Here is a 15,373-nt window from a genome sequence, read left to right on the forward strand (position 1 = left end):
TCTACAGGTCCTTCCATTGCATGTGGTGGAGGAACAGTATCTTCATCTGAATCCCATACATCCATTCCAAGGTTACTAAGAAGAGTAAAAAAACATCTCACATAAGGTTCCTTTTTTAAAACGTACCATTGAGAGAGGAAAAAAAAACACAACATAAAATTCTTCAGTTTAGGATGGCAGAAATTTTTGTATGTTAAGTTAAATTTACAGATACTTGTAACTTTGCAAATTTTAATGATGTAAAGGTTAGCTATTCTTAGTTGAATATGATAAACATAGAATTTTTACACTCCAGGGATAGAGCTACTATGAACAGAGGAGCTGAGAACAATCTTCCACTCTGGGTAGTTTTTCCCATATTTTTTTATTCCTAAAACTTCCAACAACAGAAGGCAGATCACAGAGCTTCTAAAGAAATCTTTGCAGTGGCTTCTTTCAGCTTATAATGAGAGAATAGAGACTCAATGCACTTGTCACAGTATGATAAAACCACACCAATGTTCAATGGTAGTTGTCAGACTAAAAACCTCTTTGGAACTGTACATATTAAAGATGAATGAAGGAAGTACTGCACTTCATGTTACTCTCATCAGACAACTTGCAATATTTGTGTAGCTGCATATTAAAGATTTAAGATGGGATTTAATTTTGGCTTATGACTGGAAGCAAACCTTTCAAAATAGCTGTAGATATATTGACAATCTTAACCATACAACTAAAAGCTTTTGCTTACCTTCTCATTGGTTGTGTTCTGAGATCTGTGAGATACACAAGACCATCCATGCAATGACCTCTAGCATCACCAAAAGCTAAAGCAAAAAAGATACAAGTCTAATGAATTGTGCTCTCATTGAGCCACAAAAATTATAAAGACAAGATTCTATTCACCATCAGATCCTGAATTTGAAAGAATTCTAACTTGACATTAAATACTCCAGCAAGCTGGCATAAGTGCAGCATTTTTTTTTAACACCTGAAAACTAGTAGTGCTAGCAGCTATGACTGAAAACCCTTCAAAGCAAAAGGAAAATAAAAGATTTTAAGCAGCTGAAACATACTCCATCTACACTGTCAATCTGCTAATGCTCAAGCCTTGCCTGGAATAGAATCAACAGTCAGAGGAAATAATCTATGGGATTCAGCATGAGAAATAACTCCAAGGATACTAAAACAGAACTGTAGTATTTGTGAATACAACTATAGTAATTGTAAATTCCACCCTGACATGTGCCTCAGTTCCAACTGTATAAATACCTTGGATTGCTGCCTCTGGATCCCAGCCTTCAACATCTATAAGGTACCTGAAGAAAAATATTATTAGATTATTGATCCAAAGAGATTACAGATTAATTCAAGGACACAATTGCTTGTGAACAATAATTTCTGGTTTTATGAAACCCTTACCTACATATAAGGTAGCCAGTTCTGTTAATTCCATTAGTACAATGAACGCCAATGAGTTTCTCTATCAAAAACAAAATACAGTCTTTAATAGTTCAGAAAGTTAAATTACTAAAATACAGTGGAAGCCAAAAAAAAAAAAAAAGGCTGTACTTTTCTAGCAAAGTAATGATAAATAATGCGTGCTATTTACAAAATTATACAGTCATGCCTTTAAAAGAACAACCATAACCAGACTTTGTCCTCCACTTGCTGAATCTCTACCAGCAGCTTGCTCACTACTTCAAAACTAGTAAAGACTAAGATTAAGTCTGCAGAATGTAGGAAAAAAGAAAGAGGATTGATGACAGGTAAAGCAGCTGGGCTCAGCCACAAATGCATGAATGGGAGGAAAAGAATTAAATACTGTTTTGAAAGCAAACCCAAACAAGCAAATGTAAAATTGAGCTATTTGACTTACAGATTCTAGTAGAACTTAGAAAAAGGAGAAAACAAACACAATGCCCCTAGTGTCTAGGAATATGAAATACATTACTACAAGAATTAATTTAACTGAACTAAAAATATGGATCATTACTCGGATGAATCATAGAGATAAGGAACTTATGTTAATGCATGAGAAAAAAGGCACTCTGTGGGAACAGTAATCTCTAAAGAAACCTTGTCTTTTTTTGGAAAAAGTTATACTAATCAGCTAAAGCCTACAAAGCAGAATAACTTACTATTATTAGAGGTTTCAAATGAGGTATTTCCAACAGAAACTTAGATGGCAACATGACTGCCCTGCTCTGTGGTAAAGTTATATTTTATCTCATTAAAAAAATTATCAAAGTCCCATTTCAAAGACAGTCCTAACAATTCAGACACTAAAGAACTCCAACTTTTCAAAAAAATTTATGTAAGAACAAACTTGAGAAATTTTAGGAGTAATCTAAAGAGAGGACAAGTTACGATGAGTAAGTTAATATAAAAAAAGAAAGTTCTCCCAACTCTAAAGTTGCATAAACCCTGCCAAAAGGGTCTTACTAGCTGGAACTGCAGATCTTAATCTTGTTACAAATTAGGAATTCATTCTCTCAGTTCTGAGAATCAGAAATTATTAGATTCAAATACAGACTATTCATTGTCACACAAAAAATCATTAGATCAAAACCAGAAGAAAACTAATTATTTCCAAGCAATTTCCCTAAGCCAAAAGACAACAAAGGAAAGACTTACACAGTAAATTCCTAAGCAAGGACAAAGGCTTCTTATACCTTTTAATTTTCCCAGCACTTCTAATTCAGGTTCTTGTACCTGAGATTTAGGTCAGAGCTCTTTCACAAAACAGAGCTGCCTATCCACAGCAAAACAACAGTTATATTCTACAGCAAAAACTGTATGCACTTGGACAATTAATATCTGTACTTCATCACAGAAAATACCAAAGCAACCATAGAAAATAGCATGAAAAAAGCTTGAAAGGGTGGTTCTCCAATATTGGATAGACAGTTAAAATCTGTCTATAAAGAATCACTCCCCAAAAAAGTGAAAAGGTAAAAGCTGCAAACAGGCTGTGACAAAATACAGGCAAATTTATTTCTGCCTTATACCATCTCAGCAAGAACTCTAGTTCTGCATAAACATTAAAACAGCAGCAGATCCACACTGCGGAAACACTAACACTGTAATATGATTTTTAAGAACTTCTAGGATGTTAAGGCAATAGTGGACTCATAAATCAAAAACCTGCTATGTCAGAATAAACAGACACAGATTGCTCTCATGTATCAGTGCCCAGTGCCATCAGAGAACCCCTGTGCCATTTAAGAACATCCACAAAGGGCTGGCAGCTACAACAGTAAGCTGATGGTAGACAACTTGGGTCAGACAGATGAAAGCCTTGTTGAAGTTGCTTTGACACATAATGCAAATATAATACTACTAGGAGGGGCATTTATGTTAGTCGTCATTTTTGAAAAAGACAAGTTCTGAATGCAAAAAAGATATGTAGTGCTTCATATAATGTATCTTATTATTACAATAAGGTGGAAAGTACAGTGGAAAGTCTGAGATTCCTGTTGCCTTAAATATCTATTGAAATAAGTAAATGATATAGTTAGCACTGAAATATTGTGGTTTTTTACAGTATAAGATGCTGATATTTACCATTTCCTGCATTTTCCCATAAGAATTTCCTGACCCATTTTTTGAACTGTAGGATAGTAGCATTATCAGGGACTTCAAGTCCAACAGTATAAAGTTTCTTATACTGCACACTTTTAGGTAAATCCTAGCAATAAGGGAAAAAAAAAGAAATTATTGAAGTGTTGAATCCAACAATACCAAAGTAAAACTGTAGTTAAAATCCTAAGTAGAAACTGAAAAAAATCCTGATACATTTCTATTGAGGGACACTTTCATAAACTACTATTTATATTTCTACTTTAAGGACCTGATCTCAAATAAAGAATAGTTTCAACAGAAGACTTGTTTATCTCTGCTAATAAGACAGCACAACAACTACAGAGAAGGGATTCTATTAATTCCATTCTAACCCATTTTACAATTACTAGCAATACTTGTCCCTCCCACCTACAATCATATATATATATATATATACACACACACACACACACTCTCTCACCCCCATAATGCTTACAGGCCATGTCCACTCAAAGATTAGCATTCAGTTCTAACACTGCTGTTTAGTCACCTTTTCAACATGAGGCTGATTAATCACAATTGTTGGGACCGTACTGCTAAAAAATTTTAAATTAATAAAGTATTTTTAAAGTGTACATTTTATTAGTGGATTCCACTAAGGATCAGTAAAAAAAAGACCCTAGGAATAAATGAGAATGTCTTAAGGGCACAGACTGTAAGTCTTCTGAATCTTTTCTATAGGGTCTGGCACTGAAGTCTGCATCCATTCCTCTGAGTTACCATAATATAAATAAACCACAAATGCAACTAGCTGGAAAAAGTTATTTCCTCTGTGATAAAGCATTTAGTTGCTATTGGAGACACAAAATAAACCTAGATGGCTCACTTGTCTATTCCAATTCAAGGTAAGCAAATACATAAATAATTTAGAACAAAAGCTGCAGTAACTAATGTGTTTTGCTAGATATTACCTTAACTTCATAGTATCGTGTGGTGTATGTTAAATCAATAATTAATCCAAGCTCCACATTGAGGGCTTTCATTGCAGCAATTAAGTCTTTTGGAGTAAATTTCTGGGTTGGGGTAAGCCTCTGGTTAATTGCCTACAATGAAAATGGAGAAGAAAGATTTTAAGTTCTAGTAATGTGACATTTGTAATATTTAGCTGTTTTAATTAGGATTAGGAAACATCAGTATTTAAATGGAAAAGTTTATATTATCAGAAGCATAGCTATATATTATATTATTAAAATAAGCACTAATTTAATAGACACAACAATCCTGCAAAACACAGCATGTATATACTTATTTTTAAGTAACTAAACATCAGCAAAAAGTAAAACATAATCCCCTTTCCGCCAAACATACTTAGTCCTGCACAGGAACACAAAATTAACAACATATTTCACATAAAACATTAGAAACTTTGATACAAGAGTTAATTTCTTCTAGAGGCTTTGACTTTCTACCCACGAATGTTATGCAGACATTTTATCCCTGGTTCATCTCTTGGCAGAGTGTACTAGCATGTCATTTGCACTGGAAAATATTAAATAAGACAAAAGTATGGTGACTAAGAAAGCTGCATGTTGGTGGGCAATTAATTCATTTGACAGAAACAGTGGGAAAAAATGTTTACTCACCCTATTGTAGCTGTGTGATTTGAAACGTGTTCTTCACTCTAGGTATGAAAATGCCTCATACACGCAAGACTGGATTTTCTCTGAATTGTGTGCTTGTCCATTGTGAGAGCCTTCTGACATAGGCTCAGCCACAACCAACAAATACAGTGTCAAAAGATGCAGCAGCCTCAGCCACCTCTCAGTTCCTTTGTCAACAAGAAATTCAAGCAGAGTGGACTCAGAACTACTGGAAAGCAAGGCAGCCACAGACCAGATACCTCTTAGAACCACAGATGCTGTAGGGTAACTAACCATTCTTTCTTTTGACTGTATGGATTATAATCTATGATGTTAGCAAGAATTTATCTTGGGTCTGAAAACAGACAGGAAACCACATTAAAGAATAAAGAGCAGGATAGTCCTACCAAAGGTGGCATGTGATTAGGAAGCTTGAGCTAAAAACAGTAGGGTAGTAAGTATATAGAATAATTCAGTCCTGTGTATTTCAGATACTGTTGCACTGTTGAAAAAACAGTGGAGGTTGCTGAGGTTCAAACAAAAATGAACAAGAGTCAGTTATCTCCCTGCTTTTCAGCAGTGACTTTTAGTGAAATCTGAAACTGAACTTACTAACTTTGAGGTGACAACATTGAATCTATAAAAATTCTATGGTAGGACGTTAAAGACATTTTTCTTTTACTATGTGCAGTTACCCAAACTGAGGTGGAGCACAACTTACAAAAAATGTGGTATCTCTAAACACATCACTGGATTGAGGAAAAAATTAAATATGTTACAAGACTATGTTTTGGAAGACCTTGGAATTTTCTGAAAAGCTCTTGCACAGTATTCAGTAGTTTCAATGTTTAATTGGGCTCTGAGGACGTGAGAAACCTGTATCAATTCTAGAAGCCTTCTATGGCATGGGAAAGAACTGCCCAGTCCTTACTAGACTACAATGTTACTGTTAGAAATACAATAATGATCCGGAAGGAAGGTCAGAAAAATCCTTCTAAGTAAACCCATGACCTTAAAGCCTTTACTAGCAGTCCATCTTCTGCTAAAGCAATAACCCTTGAATTTTGAAATACTGAAAATGTCTGTCATGGTTTCACCAAGAAAGGTTACTGAAGGGGAAAAAAAAACCCAGTAAATTGGCTTCATCCTGGCTCAAACCAGGACAATGTTACCAATAAACAATTTTCTAATATGTAGCAAAGAAGGAAACTGCTTCATTTTAAGAAGTCTGTTCCACCAATTTAGTAATAGGACTTCTGACAAGACTATGACCAATCAGGTCTTTAGCATATCCAGACAGATTTCCTGAGCTCCACCTTGTTTGCAAAGATAGTTCAGCCAGTTACACATTTTATGTGAATTCTGTCACAAAATCCATAAGCTTCAAGCACACAGACTCTGGCAGACTTGTCATTTCTGCATCTTGTATATTTGAGACTGAAGAAACTGAAGAGACAGAAATATTACAGATTTTGCTTTCTTGGGTACCAGACTTTATATCTGACCAAGTTCAAAGACAGCTTCATAGAATGGGTATCCCCAATGAGATCAGTAGAACTCAAGGTGAGCAACACACTGAGGCAGAGTGCCTCCCTGTGATCTATTGCTATACATGTTCTCTGAGAATGTCCGCCTTTTTAATGATTTCTGGTGGAGCTCCTTCCAGACTATCACCGTAGCTACAGAGTAAAGTTTGCAATTAAGCATTTTTCTCTGAAATACGGAGTGACAGTAACAGGGAACTGGCAATACATGCACTGAACAAATCCTGCCTAGAATAGTGCATCTATGCAAAAAATTGGTGCTAGGTCAAGTGGAATCACAGGACCTGATGATACAAAAAATCCTCTCTCAAATACCTGCACAGTAGAGAAGCTAATTATAAATCTACTGTATTTTAAACTCTTTGCTAGATCTGTCTGCTGGCTGTCTTTGGTATAAAAACACATGACCATTGTACTATTTTTTAAAACCATGCAGAACAAGATCAATGTCAAGTATCAGATCCTTGCTGTCAAAGGAACCAAACCACCAAACTGAAGTTGTAAAAGCAGTTGCAGAAAGCAAACTCTACAATTCCACTTCAGTCATTGCTGGTAAAAGTGAACTAAATGGCAATTGAAAATATAATGGGCACTAGCATACCCAAAGAACCAGATTTTTTAGTATATGAATACTAGAGTGCAATCTGTAGACAAAAGTTTACCCAGAATAATTTTTCTTAACTGCTAAGGTTAGGTCTAGCCACTGAACTACAGAAGAGTGTAGGAACTTTTATTTCTTCTGTATCTGAAGCAATCACTTGTAAGAGTTAATTTATATAGAACTTGCATTAGTTTATATAGAAGGGAGAATCTGCCCTATTTGCCCTGTGTCAATCCACCCAAAAGCCAGTCTCAAAAAGACAACATCCACATTTTGTATTGTCACAAAGAATGCATTCAACAGATTAAGATGGCACTCCATGTTAGTAAGAATCTAAAGGAAGTACTAACGCATTATTACGATAAATCTATGAAAACTTATTTAAATATACTGCATTCCTCCAGATCGTTGAAACCTTTTGCTTATGAAATTAGTAATTTGAATCTATAACTTAAGAAGTACTGCAGTGGCTGGTATCCTTTAATTAGTGCTTGATCTCCATAAAATTATATTTTGGCTTACATTGCCTAGATTCTTATTCACATCATAACCCCTTTAATATGATTTTCTTTAACAGTCATGAAATGCTGTTAAATAATATACTGAATTTAGGTCACTTAATAGTGATGAAATTAATTGTGCTGATTGGTTAGAGATTTTATGATTTTTAAAAGCTAAAGACTAACATCAAACACAAATTTTAAAAGAAAAACAGAGTATGACATTAAAAAGCCACTACTAGATGACTAGAAGGGACAAATCTGAATTTTAAAAGAAAATTAATTTTTTTTTTCATAAAACTTTGCTGAAGTTTTGATTCATATTTAGGCTATTCTTCATTACATTTGCACTGTATCTAATAGAGCCTGTCTCTAGTAACTTTTTATACATACCCCTTTTAAAGGTACTTTGAATGCAATGAATCTAGTTCCTGGTATAGGCTGCCCAACTGGCGTCAAACTCCGCCACCTGTAATAAAACAAATATTTATTTTTAAATATTTCCAAATTACATGATTCAACACAAGACACCCTCAGCTTCACGTAAAACTGCTAAAAAAATACCTATATAAAAATTGTATCTTAGGGTTACAGCTTGGGTAAAACAAAGCACATAAAAATTATTCTCCTTTAAAATTATAAGTTATTTCAAACTATGTGAAGTATCATACAAATATCAGGCAAATCTGATGTTATATTTCACAGTTTCAATATAACAGTTATTTCAAACTTCTCTAAGCAGAAAAATATGATAGCTGTATCTTTTTTCTATGATGGCCCATACAGCGACTAGTATATTACAGATTTAGATTTCTGAAAAGCAGGATCAAATAATTCCTAAAATTCCTTGACCAAATAAGCATGCAATCATTAGTGATGTGCACAAGTTAAAAAAAAATAAGGCTAATTAAATCCTGATACATAAGCAGAATCTTTGTAAAAAATCCATCTTCCATTAGAAACCTGCCTGTTTCACCAAGAAACTCACATATTTTTAGAATAACTATAAAAATGTGTTGGTTTATATTTGAATAAAATCAATAGGTTAACATTACTTTGGGATAAAAGAAATAGCAAATGCTGGAAGAATATCAACAAAATATTGCTACAGCACTGATTGGAGCAGAAGCTTATCTAGCACACTACACAGCTTAAATAAAGACATTTTTACTGTTTGCAAGCTTGAAGTCAGGAGCCATAATAAAATGAGTATTTTTCTGTAGAGCACTACCACAAAGAATGTGCATGATTGCTGTTATCACGCAGTAGAACCATGTCCCCAAATCTGCAACTATTCCATTAAGTACTTTCAAGGTATCATCAGGACATCTGAAAACTGTGTTTTTTTTCCTTCCTTCAACTTCCAAAAAAATTCCCCCCTCAAAATAGTAGGACAGCATTTACAAACAAGTAGCACAAATACAAAGCAACACAGATAAGTAAGGTTCAAAAGGTAAAAAATATTGTCATATTATAGTTGGTGAAAATTTTTACACTTGGCTGAATCAAACACCTTTTAAAAGTTGTCATACATTTGTATCAATCACTTAATTGACAATAACATGCAAAGTTTACTTTCATAAAAAATAAAAAGCTTCTAGATTTACATACGTGTTTACTTTGTGATATGCTTCTTAAACATACTTGAGTGCACTTGCTCTTGGTACTTTCATCAATACAGCAAATATTCCATCATACCAACACTTAGCAAACATCACCTACTCATATGAAGATTTGTTGTAATGCTCAAAGAGTTAGTAATTCAAAAACCACGAAGAACAGATTCTGCATTGCACTCAAGAAAGTCTTGATGTGTCACATTTCAGAAATGGAAACACTGTTCAGCAGATCAATTTTATCTTCAAAGAGGCAACTCACTAAATGATCTTTAGGGTCCCTTTCAACCCAAACCATTCTATGATTGTATGATTTAGGACTTCTTTTCCTTCTCCTCATGTGAAAACAAATTATCTCTATGACCTCAGAAGATGCAGCTGGATGATCTAAAATCTACATGGTCTCTTTGCCTTTTCAGCTAGTACCTCAAGTATTAAAATACAAAACTTTTAAATAAGATTCTTTAATATTGGTGCCCATTCACTTACAATTTTCTGAATTAATGTTTAAATTAATCTCCCCCTTTAAGGGGAGCATTCAACAGCTTCCAGAGTTCCTTTTGATTTCCATAAACCCACATAATTTATGAAATAAACCAAATACTCTACTGTAAATTATTCTAAGCACTGAGTATTTTGCTTTGCTCATGATTCCCATATGTGACCATAATAAAAATTAGATGTTGGCTGGCAAAACTGTCAATGAAATATCTATAACTATACTTGTCATAGTATTTAAATAACAACATTAGCATTCATAGGTCCCTGGAAGACACAAAGGAAACACTTATAACATGGTGACCAGAAGCTAAATTAATACTAACAACTAATGTAACAGTCTACTACCTTAATAGCTGTACCACTAGCATGTTTTTGTCTTCATCATGAGTTAAAGAACAGATTGAGGCTCACATTGTAGATGTACAGATGCTTAATTTAATGGATAACAAATGAAATAACAAAGGAGAAATAATAACTCATCATTAGGAAGGCTGTTGCAAACAGCTGTCATGTAGAAGACCAATAAAAGGTGAGAAGGCATAAGGGCATGCTAGAGATTAAATCACTGAGTGCTGCTTGCTGTAAAAGCTTTTACTATATACTAAACTACTACAGGAACTTTGTATGTCATAATTGCAACAAGGCAGCAAAAATAGGTTCCTACTTCATGTGCTCCCTTAGCTAAGGCTAGTTGCATACAGGGAAACAAAAAGAGCACACTCTCAATGACCATAATTTGAAAGGTGTTGTTTAAAAAAATTACATATCTCTTGGAGCCTGGCAGGTGTATACTAGTTGTAAAAAATGAAAACAAAATATAAGAGACTATATGCCATTTCCTCTAGTTATTGATAGATAAATTGTATATGAATCAATTAAAATAAAAAACAGTGTAAATGGACTGAAAAATATTACTGAAACTAACAAAACCCACCACATAATGAACTTTGCTAGTTGCAGTAAGTACTCATTTAAAGAAAAAATAAAATCTACAGAAAAACTGTGAAATCCACCTTGTGCATAGCTTAATTTTATCTCATCTGCTTCATTTTAGGAATGTGCTAACTGCTGTGAACATTATTTAGGTGTGTATCTAATCCGAAATGCTGATAAAATTAATGACAAAGTCAGTTTTAATACAAGCTCCTGCTTCTTGCTAATTTAAATAAACTCTGGAAATTATGTCTTTATTTAAACAAGGAAATACTCTTCTGGCTTTTGCTTCCAAATAGAATTAGAAACAGGCTGAACCTAGAGATATAGAAGCTAGCACAGCAAATGCTGCCACAGAGATAAACCAAACAAGAATACAGTATTTTTTTCTTCAATCTAGTTCAATTACTCTTTTGTGTTACCTGTACCAATAAAAATGTACAAAATACTTTACAAAATTAGGATTTAATCTTACAGCCAGCCATACTCACATTTACATCTTCACAAACATTTTGAAGGAAGGTAAAAGTAAAATATCCCAATCACAAAGGACCAAATACCTTATGTAATAATAAAACGTAAAAGATGCCATAAATTAGAAATACAACTCTTTTTAAAACTGCTTTCTCTTGGAAATCTACCATGATTATAATAAACATGAGCAATTATGAGCCAAAATGGAAAAAGCTTAAAAATATTATTTTCTTTAGTTAGCAATGTAATGAAGACTTTGTAAAAATTCTGAACCTTTTTTCTGTTTAAAGGATTGACAGATCGATGCACCAGGATTACACAGCTTGTTGTCAGACCTCATAAACTTGGGGTTTTATTCTGTTTTTAAAGCCATTTAAATCCTCCCAGAAAAAAAAAAAAAACAAAACTGAAAAATCAGCAAAAAACTCAAAAGCTGCTGACAGTGTGGCAGAAACTGAGCAGAACACTCTTCATTGGGAAAAATAACGGGTATGTGTTCCATTTTATCTTTAAAATAGTATTTAAATAGGACATTTCAGCATTCTACTGCAGAACTAAAAGTTATCTCAAATTAAAAATAACATTGAAATTAAGCAAAGATAGGTGAAGAAAATAAACTCAAATTTGTTCTGTTGTCAGCAAAGGAATATTGTTGGGAAGTATAGGTAATGAGGACTAACAGAAGTAAAAAAAAGACAACTTAGATGCAGGTGGTCACATAAACAGGAGTTACAGGAGCAAAGATATAAATATGCATTTTAACAAGTATGAATGAGAATTTTTACACATCATTTGTGTCCTGCTTGAACTTAAGAAGGAAGAAAGCCAGGAGTCAAAAGTGTTATCACAAGACTTGGCACCATCATCATTTTTGTACTAACGACTAAAAGATAACAGAGATTTGAGTGAAAAACAAGCTAGACATGAAATACCTGAAAAAAAGGCAGAAGTTTTCTGAAATAGGCGGTGCTATCTTACTGAGAGACAGACATGAATTTTATTTCTATGCCTAGAAATATATCTAGGTGTTTGCATCACAGAGGTAATAGATCTGGCCGTAGAATCAATGACATTCACATTAGAAAGATGATGTTAAAAGAATCTAAAATGAAATCACACAAATTCAGAGAAAAACTGTTGCTTCCCAACACAAGTTTAATAGTCAGATGACATATCCAGGAAGAAATTGAACTCTGAGGACTTTTGTACAAACACAAAGGTTGTTAAATTGCATACATTAAAGCAAACAATCATCTTAAAATGTGTCATATTTCTGGTCCTTCCACAAAACAAACACACAGATCAAACCTCCCTGAGAAATCTCAAGAGGTGTGCAGATCAAGAGCTGAAAGTCAACAAAACATAAATTCACCAATTATTCAACTACTTAGCTTTCGCAGTTCCCAATTCCCTATTTTGACTTCAGCGCTCCCCAACTACCATCAATTACCTTAAAACATAAACAGAATTTTGCTTGTCATTCTAAACAAAACAATCACTTCTTGGTTGAGAAAATGTGTTAAATTCAAACTAAAAAAAATATTCTCCTTTCCCTATGAAATTTCTATGAAGCTTAAATGGCTTCCAGTTAAATATATAAACAAAAAATTATTATTGATACTACTAGTCAGCTACTCTGTTATAGGTTTTTAAGTCTAGTTTATTGTTTTATTGCCTTTTTCCTTAATCTAAACATTTCAGAGATAACCAGTAAAAGAACAGAAAAGAAACTAGCTTACTGCATCCTAATAGAAGTTTACAAGATATGTGATCTAGATTAAGCCAATGATATAGCAGCAATATGCTTTGTAACAGAAGCAATGAGTGAAATGGCCCCGGTTCAAGGAAAACTAAAAACCAAACAGCAACAAACTTAGAAAAACACTTGATAAGAACAATCAGCTCCAAGACCAACTGACTGAGGATCATCAACAGGGCTTGCATAGGAGCCTCCAGCTTCAAGTGGGATAACAGAAGCCAGTATTGCAAAAGGTGATAGTAATTAGCCAACTAGTTAAAAAAAGTCACCATTTCTTGTTTAGTTGCACTATTCCTAGCTACTTACAAAACTTAACTGAAACCTAACATTTATTTTATTGCTTTAATTAGCATAACGGAATTTGGATTAAAACTGTTGAGAACTTCATAAAGGGCTGAGACTGTAATAGAAAGACAACCTTAAAAAGTATCTACATGTAGCTTGACTTTCTTTGGTTTCTCTACTACTGTGTTTCTCTTGTAGGATCATTAAAAATGAAAGTTAATGGTAGAATTATTGCTATTACAATCCTGTCATATGACTAAATTTGTACTTCCATAGCACACTACCATTATCTGGTCTGCTCCTTATGCTATAGTGTAACAGTCTCACCTCTGCCAACAACTATTTCTGAGGCCAGCAAATTTCCTTAAGTCCTCTCCCAGGGTTCACTGCTATTTTTCTCTAGTGTATGAATCTAATTCACCATGAAGAACTACTTCAACATTCTGTGCTAGCACAAGCATGACATCAATATACTGCTGAATGAGACTGACAATTCCATAAACTCCTTTACTGCCAAAAACCTCATATCTAGCCTGACTTGTCAGTTGTATCAAAAAGGAGTATCTGAAAAAGCTGAAGACATTTCAAAATCATGAGCTTTGTCAGACAGTAACACTAACTTTATAACCAACTACTCCACAGTAGTTTCTGTCCTTGAAAGATACATAGATGCTAGTTTGCAGTCATAGAAGCCAGAAGCTAAGTCAATTGCTTCTTCCACACTTAAAGAAATGCATGTAGCCTGAAAGGTGCTCCAAACACAAGGGGGAAAAAGTAGGGAAAAATGTTTTTGGTTTGGTTTGGTTGTTTTTTTTGATAAAACATTATTGTTGTCCTCTTATTAAAAACAAAAATACAGGATTTTTCTGAACCTGAATCGATGAAAATAATCATTAATCACATGTATGAAACCACCTGCTCCCATCTCGTCTAGTCTTCCCCCACTCCTGGTAGCAAACATCCAAGAAGCCAGAAGGATGGAATACTCTCCCATTTCCTCAGTAAATACACACCTGGGTCTAAGAAGAAGGGACTGTGTTTGGCTGATTGTCATGGACCAACAGCATCACATAGTCTTATGTGGGGGGAGAAGATGGGCTGCTCTCCACACTGATGAAGAAGAGTTCACAGACAGTTTGGAGCATTATACTCACCTGGGGGTGAAGGGCTGGACAGAAACAGTCTTGGAGAAGATACCTACCTTACCTGGCTGTAGGTGGTGAAGGTGCTTGTGGCAAGAAACTGCCTGGGGCAGTCAGTACCCCTTCTTTGTAGGCAGGACCGTGCCTGCTCCTGCCTCTTGCTTAGTGTGAGGGATACTCACCCATCGGGGATAGTATTCTTCTTTACCATGCTGAAAGCAGGAGCAGGCAGAGCAGGAGACAGCGGTGAAAGTGGGCACTGCAGCAAAGGAAAGAGAACCGCGCAGTTAACACGCTGCTGATCTCTTTCTCCATCAGCGGGCCTTTTCACAGGGCTGGCTCTCAAGTAAAATAAACCAAGCAGTCAGCTGGGGCTTGAAGCCGTCCTGAAGAAGTTCTGCAACTTGCCAGCTAGCCTATTTTCTCCACTGCTACAGTACAGCAAGAAGGAAAGACAACTCACCTCTCCTCTCCAGGAGATCAAAAGAAACAGAGAGGAGAGGCAGCAGGGTTCTAACTCTAGCAGCAGCGCTGCAGGGATGAAGCTCTTCCTGACAGTATCTTTCGTCCCTCTCCTGGGACTCGGAGCAGTCTGTTCTGCCCTTGTGCTCCCACAGCTAGAGCTCTTGTCTCAACGAGGAGGAGGTCCAGGCAGCTGCAAGAGGCGAGGCCGGCACCTCAGCAAGGGAGGGACCCATCACCTGTCCCGCTCTGATCTAGACGGGTCTGATCCCGATAGATCCTGGGCACCGTCAGCCCCCGCCGATCTCTGTGGGACTAGGGCAGGGACGAGAGGGGCGAGGGGAGCTCCCTGCTCCGCGGAGGGCCCACA

At 35.3% G+C, this 15,373-nt stretch overlaps 1 protein-coding gene across 1 annotated transcript in view; it reads right to left on the reverse strand.

The window, feature by feature from the left end:
- The window catches only part of DUSP11 (dual specificity phosphatase 11 (RNA/RNP complex 1-interacting)), a 19,211-nt gene extending 4,112 nt beyond the window's left edge, over positions 1 to 15,099 (reverse strand). The window contains exons 1-9 of the mRNA XM_010000126.1: positions 15,005 to 15,099; positions 14,724 to 14,800; positions 8,225 to 8,300; positions 4,518 to 4,649; positions 3,550 to 3,673; positions 1,405 to 1,465; positions 1,255 to 1,301; positions 734 to 809; positions 1 to 75 (exon numbers count right to left, since the gene is read on the reverse strand). Coding sequence (XP_009998428.1) covers positions 1 to 75; positions 734 to 809; positions 1,255 to 1,301; positions 1,405 to 1,465; positions 3,550 to 3,673; positions 4,518 to 4,649; positions 8,225 to 8,300; positions 14,724 to 14,752 — 620 coding nt within the window. The 5' untranslated portion in view covers positions 14,753 to 14,800; positions 15,005 to 15,099. The remainder of the gene's footprint in view (positions 76 to 733; positions 810 to 1,254; positions 1,302 to 1,404; positions 1,466 to 3,549; positions 3,674 to 4,517; positions 4,650 to 8,224; positions 8,301 to 14,723; positions 14,801 to 15,004) is intronic.
- Between the last annotated feature and the right edge of the window lie 274 nt (positions 15,100 to 15,373).

The sequence above is a fragment of the Chaetura pelagica genome, unplaced genomic scaffold (genome assembly GCF_000747805.2).
Source record: "Chaetura pelagica isolate M959 unplaced genomic scaffold, ChaPel_1.0 scaffold436, whole genome shotgun sequence".
Taxonomy (NCBI): domain Eukaryota; kingdom Metazoa; phylum Chordata; class Aves; order Apodiformes; family Apodidae; genus Chaetura; species Chaetura pelagica.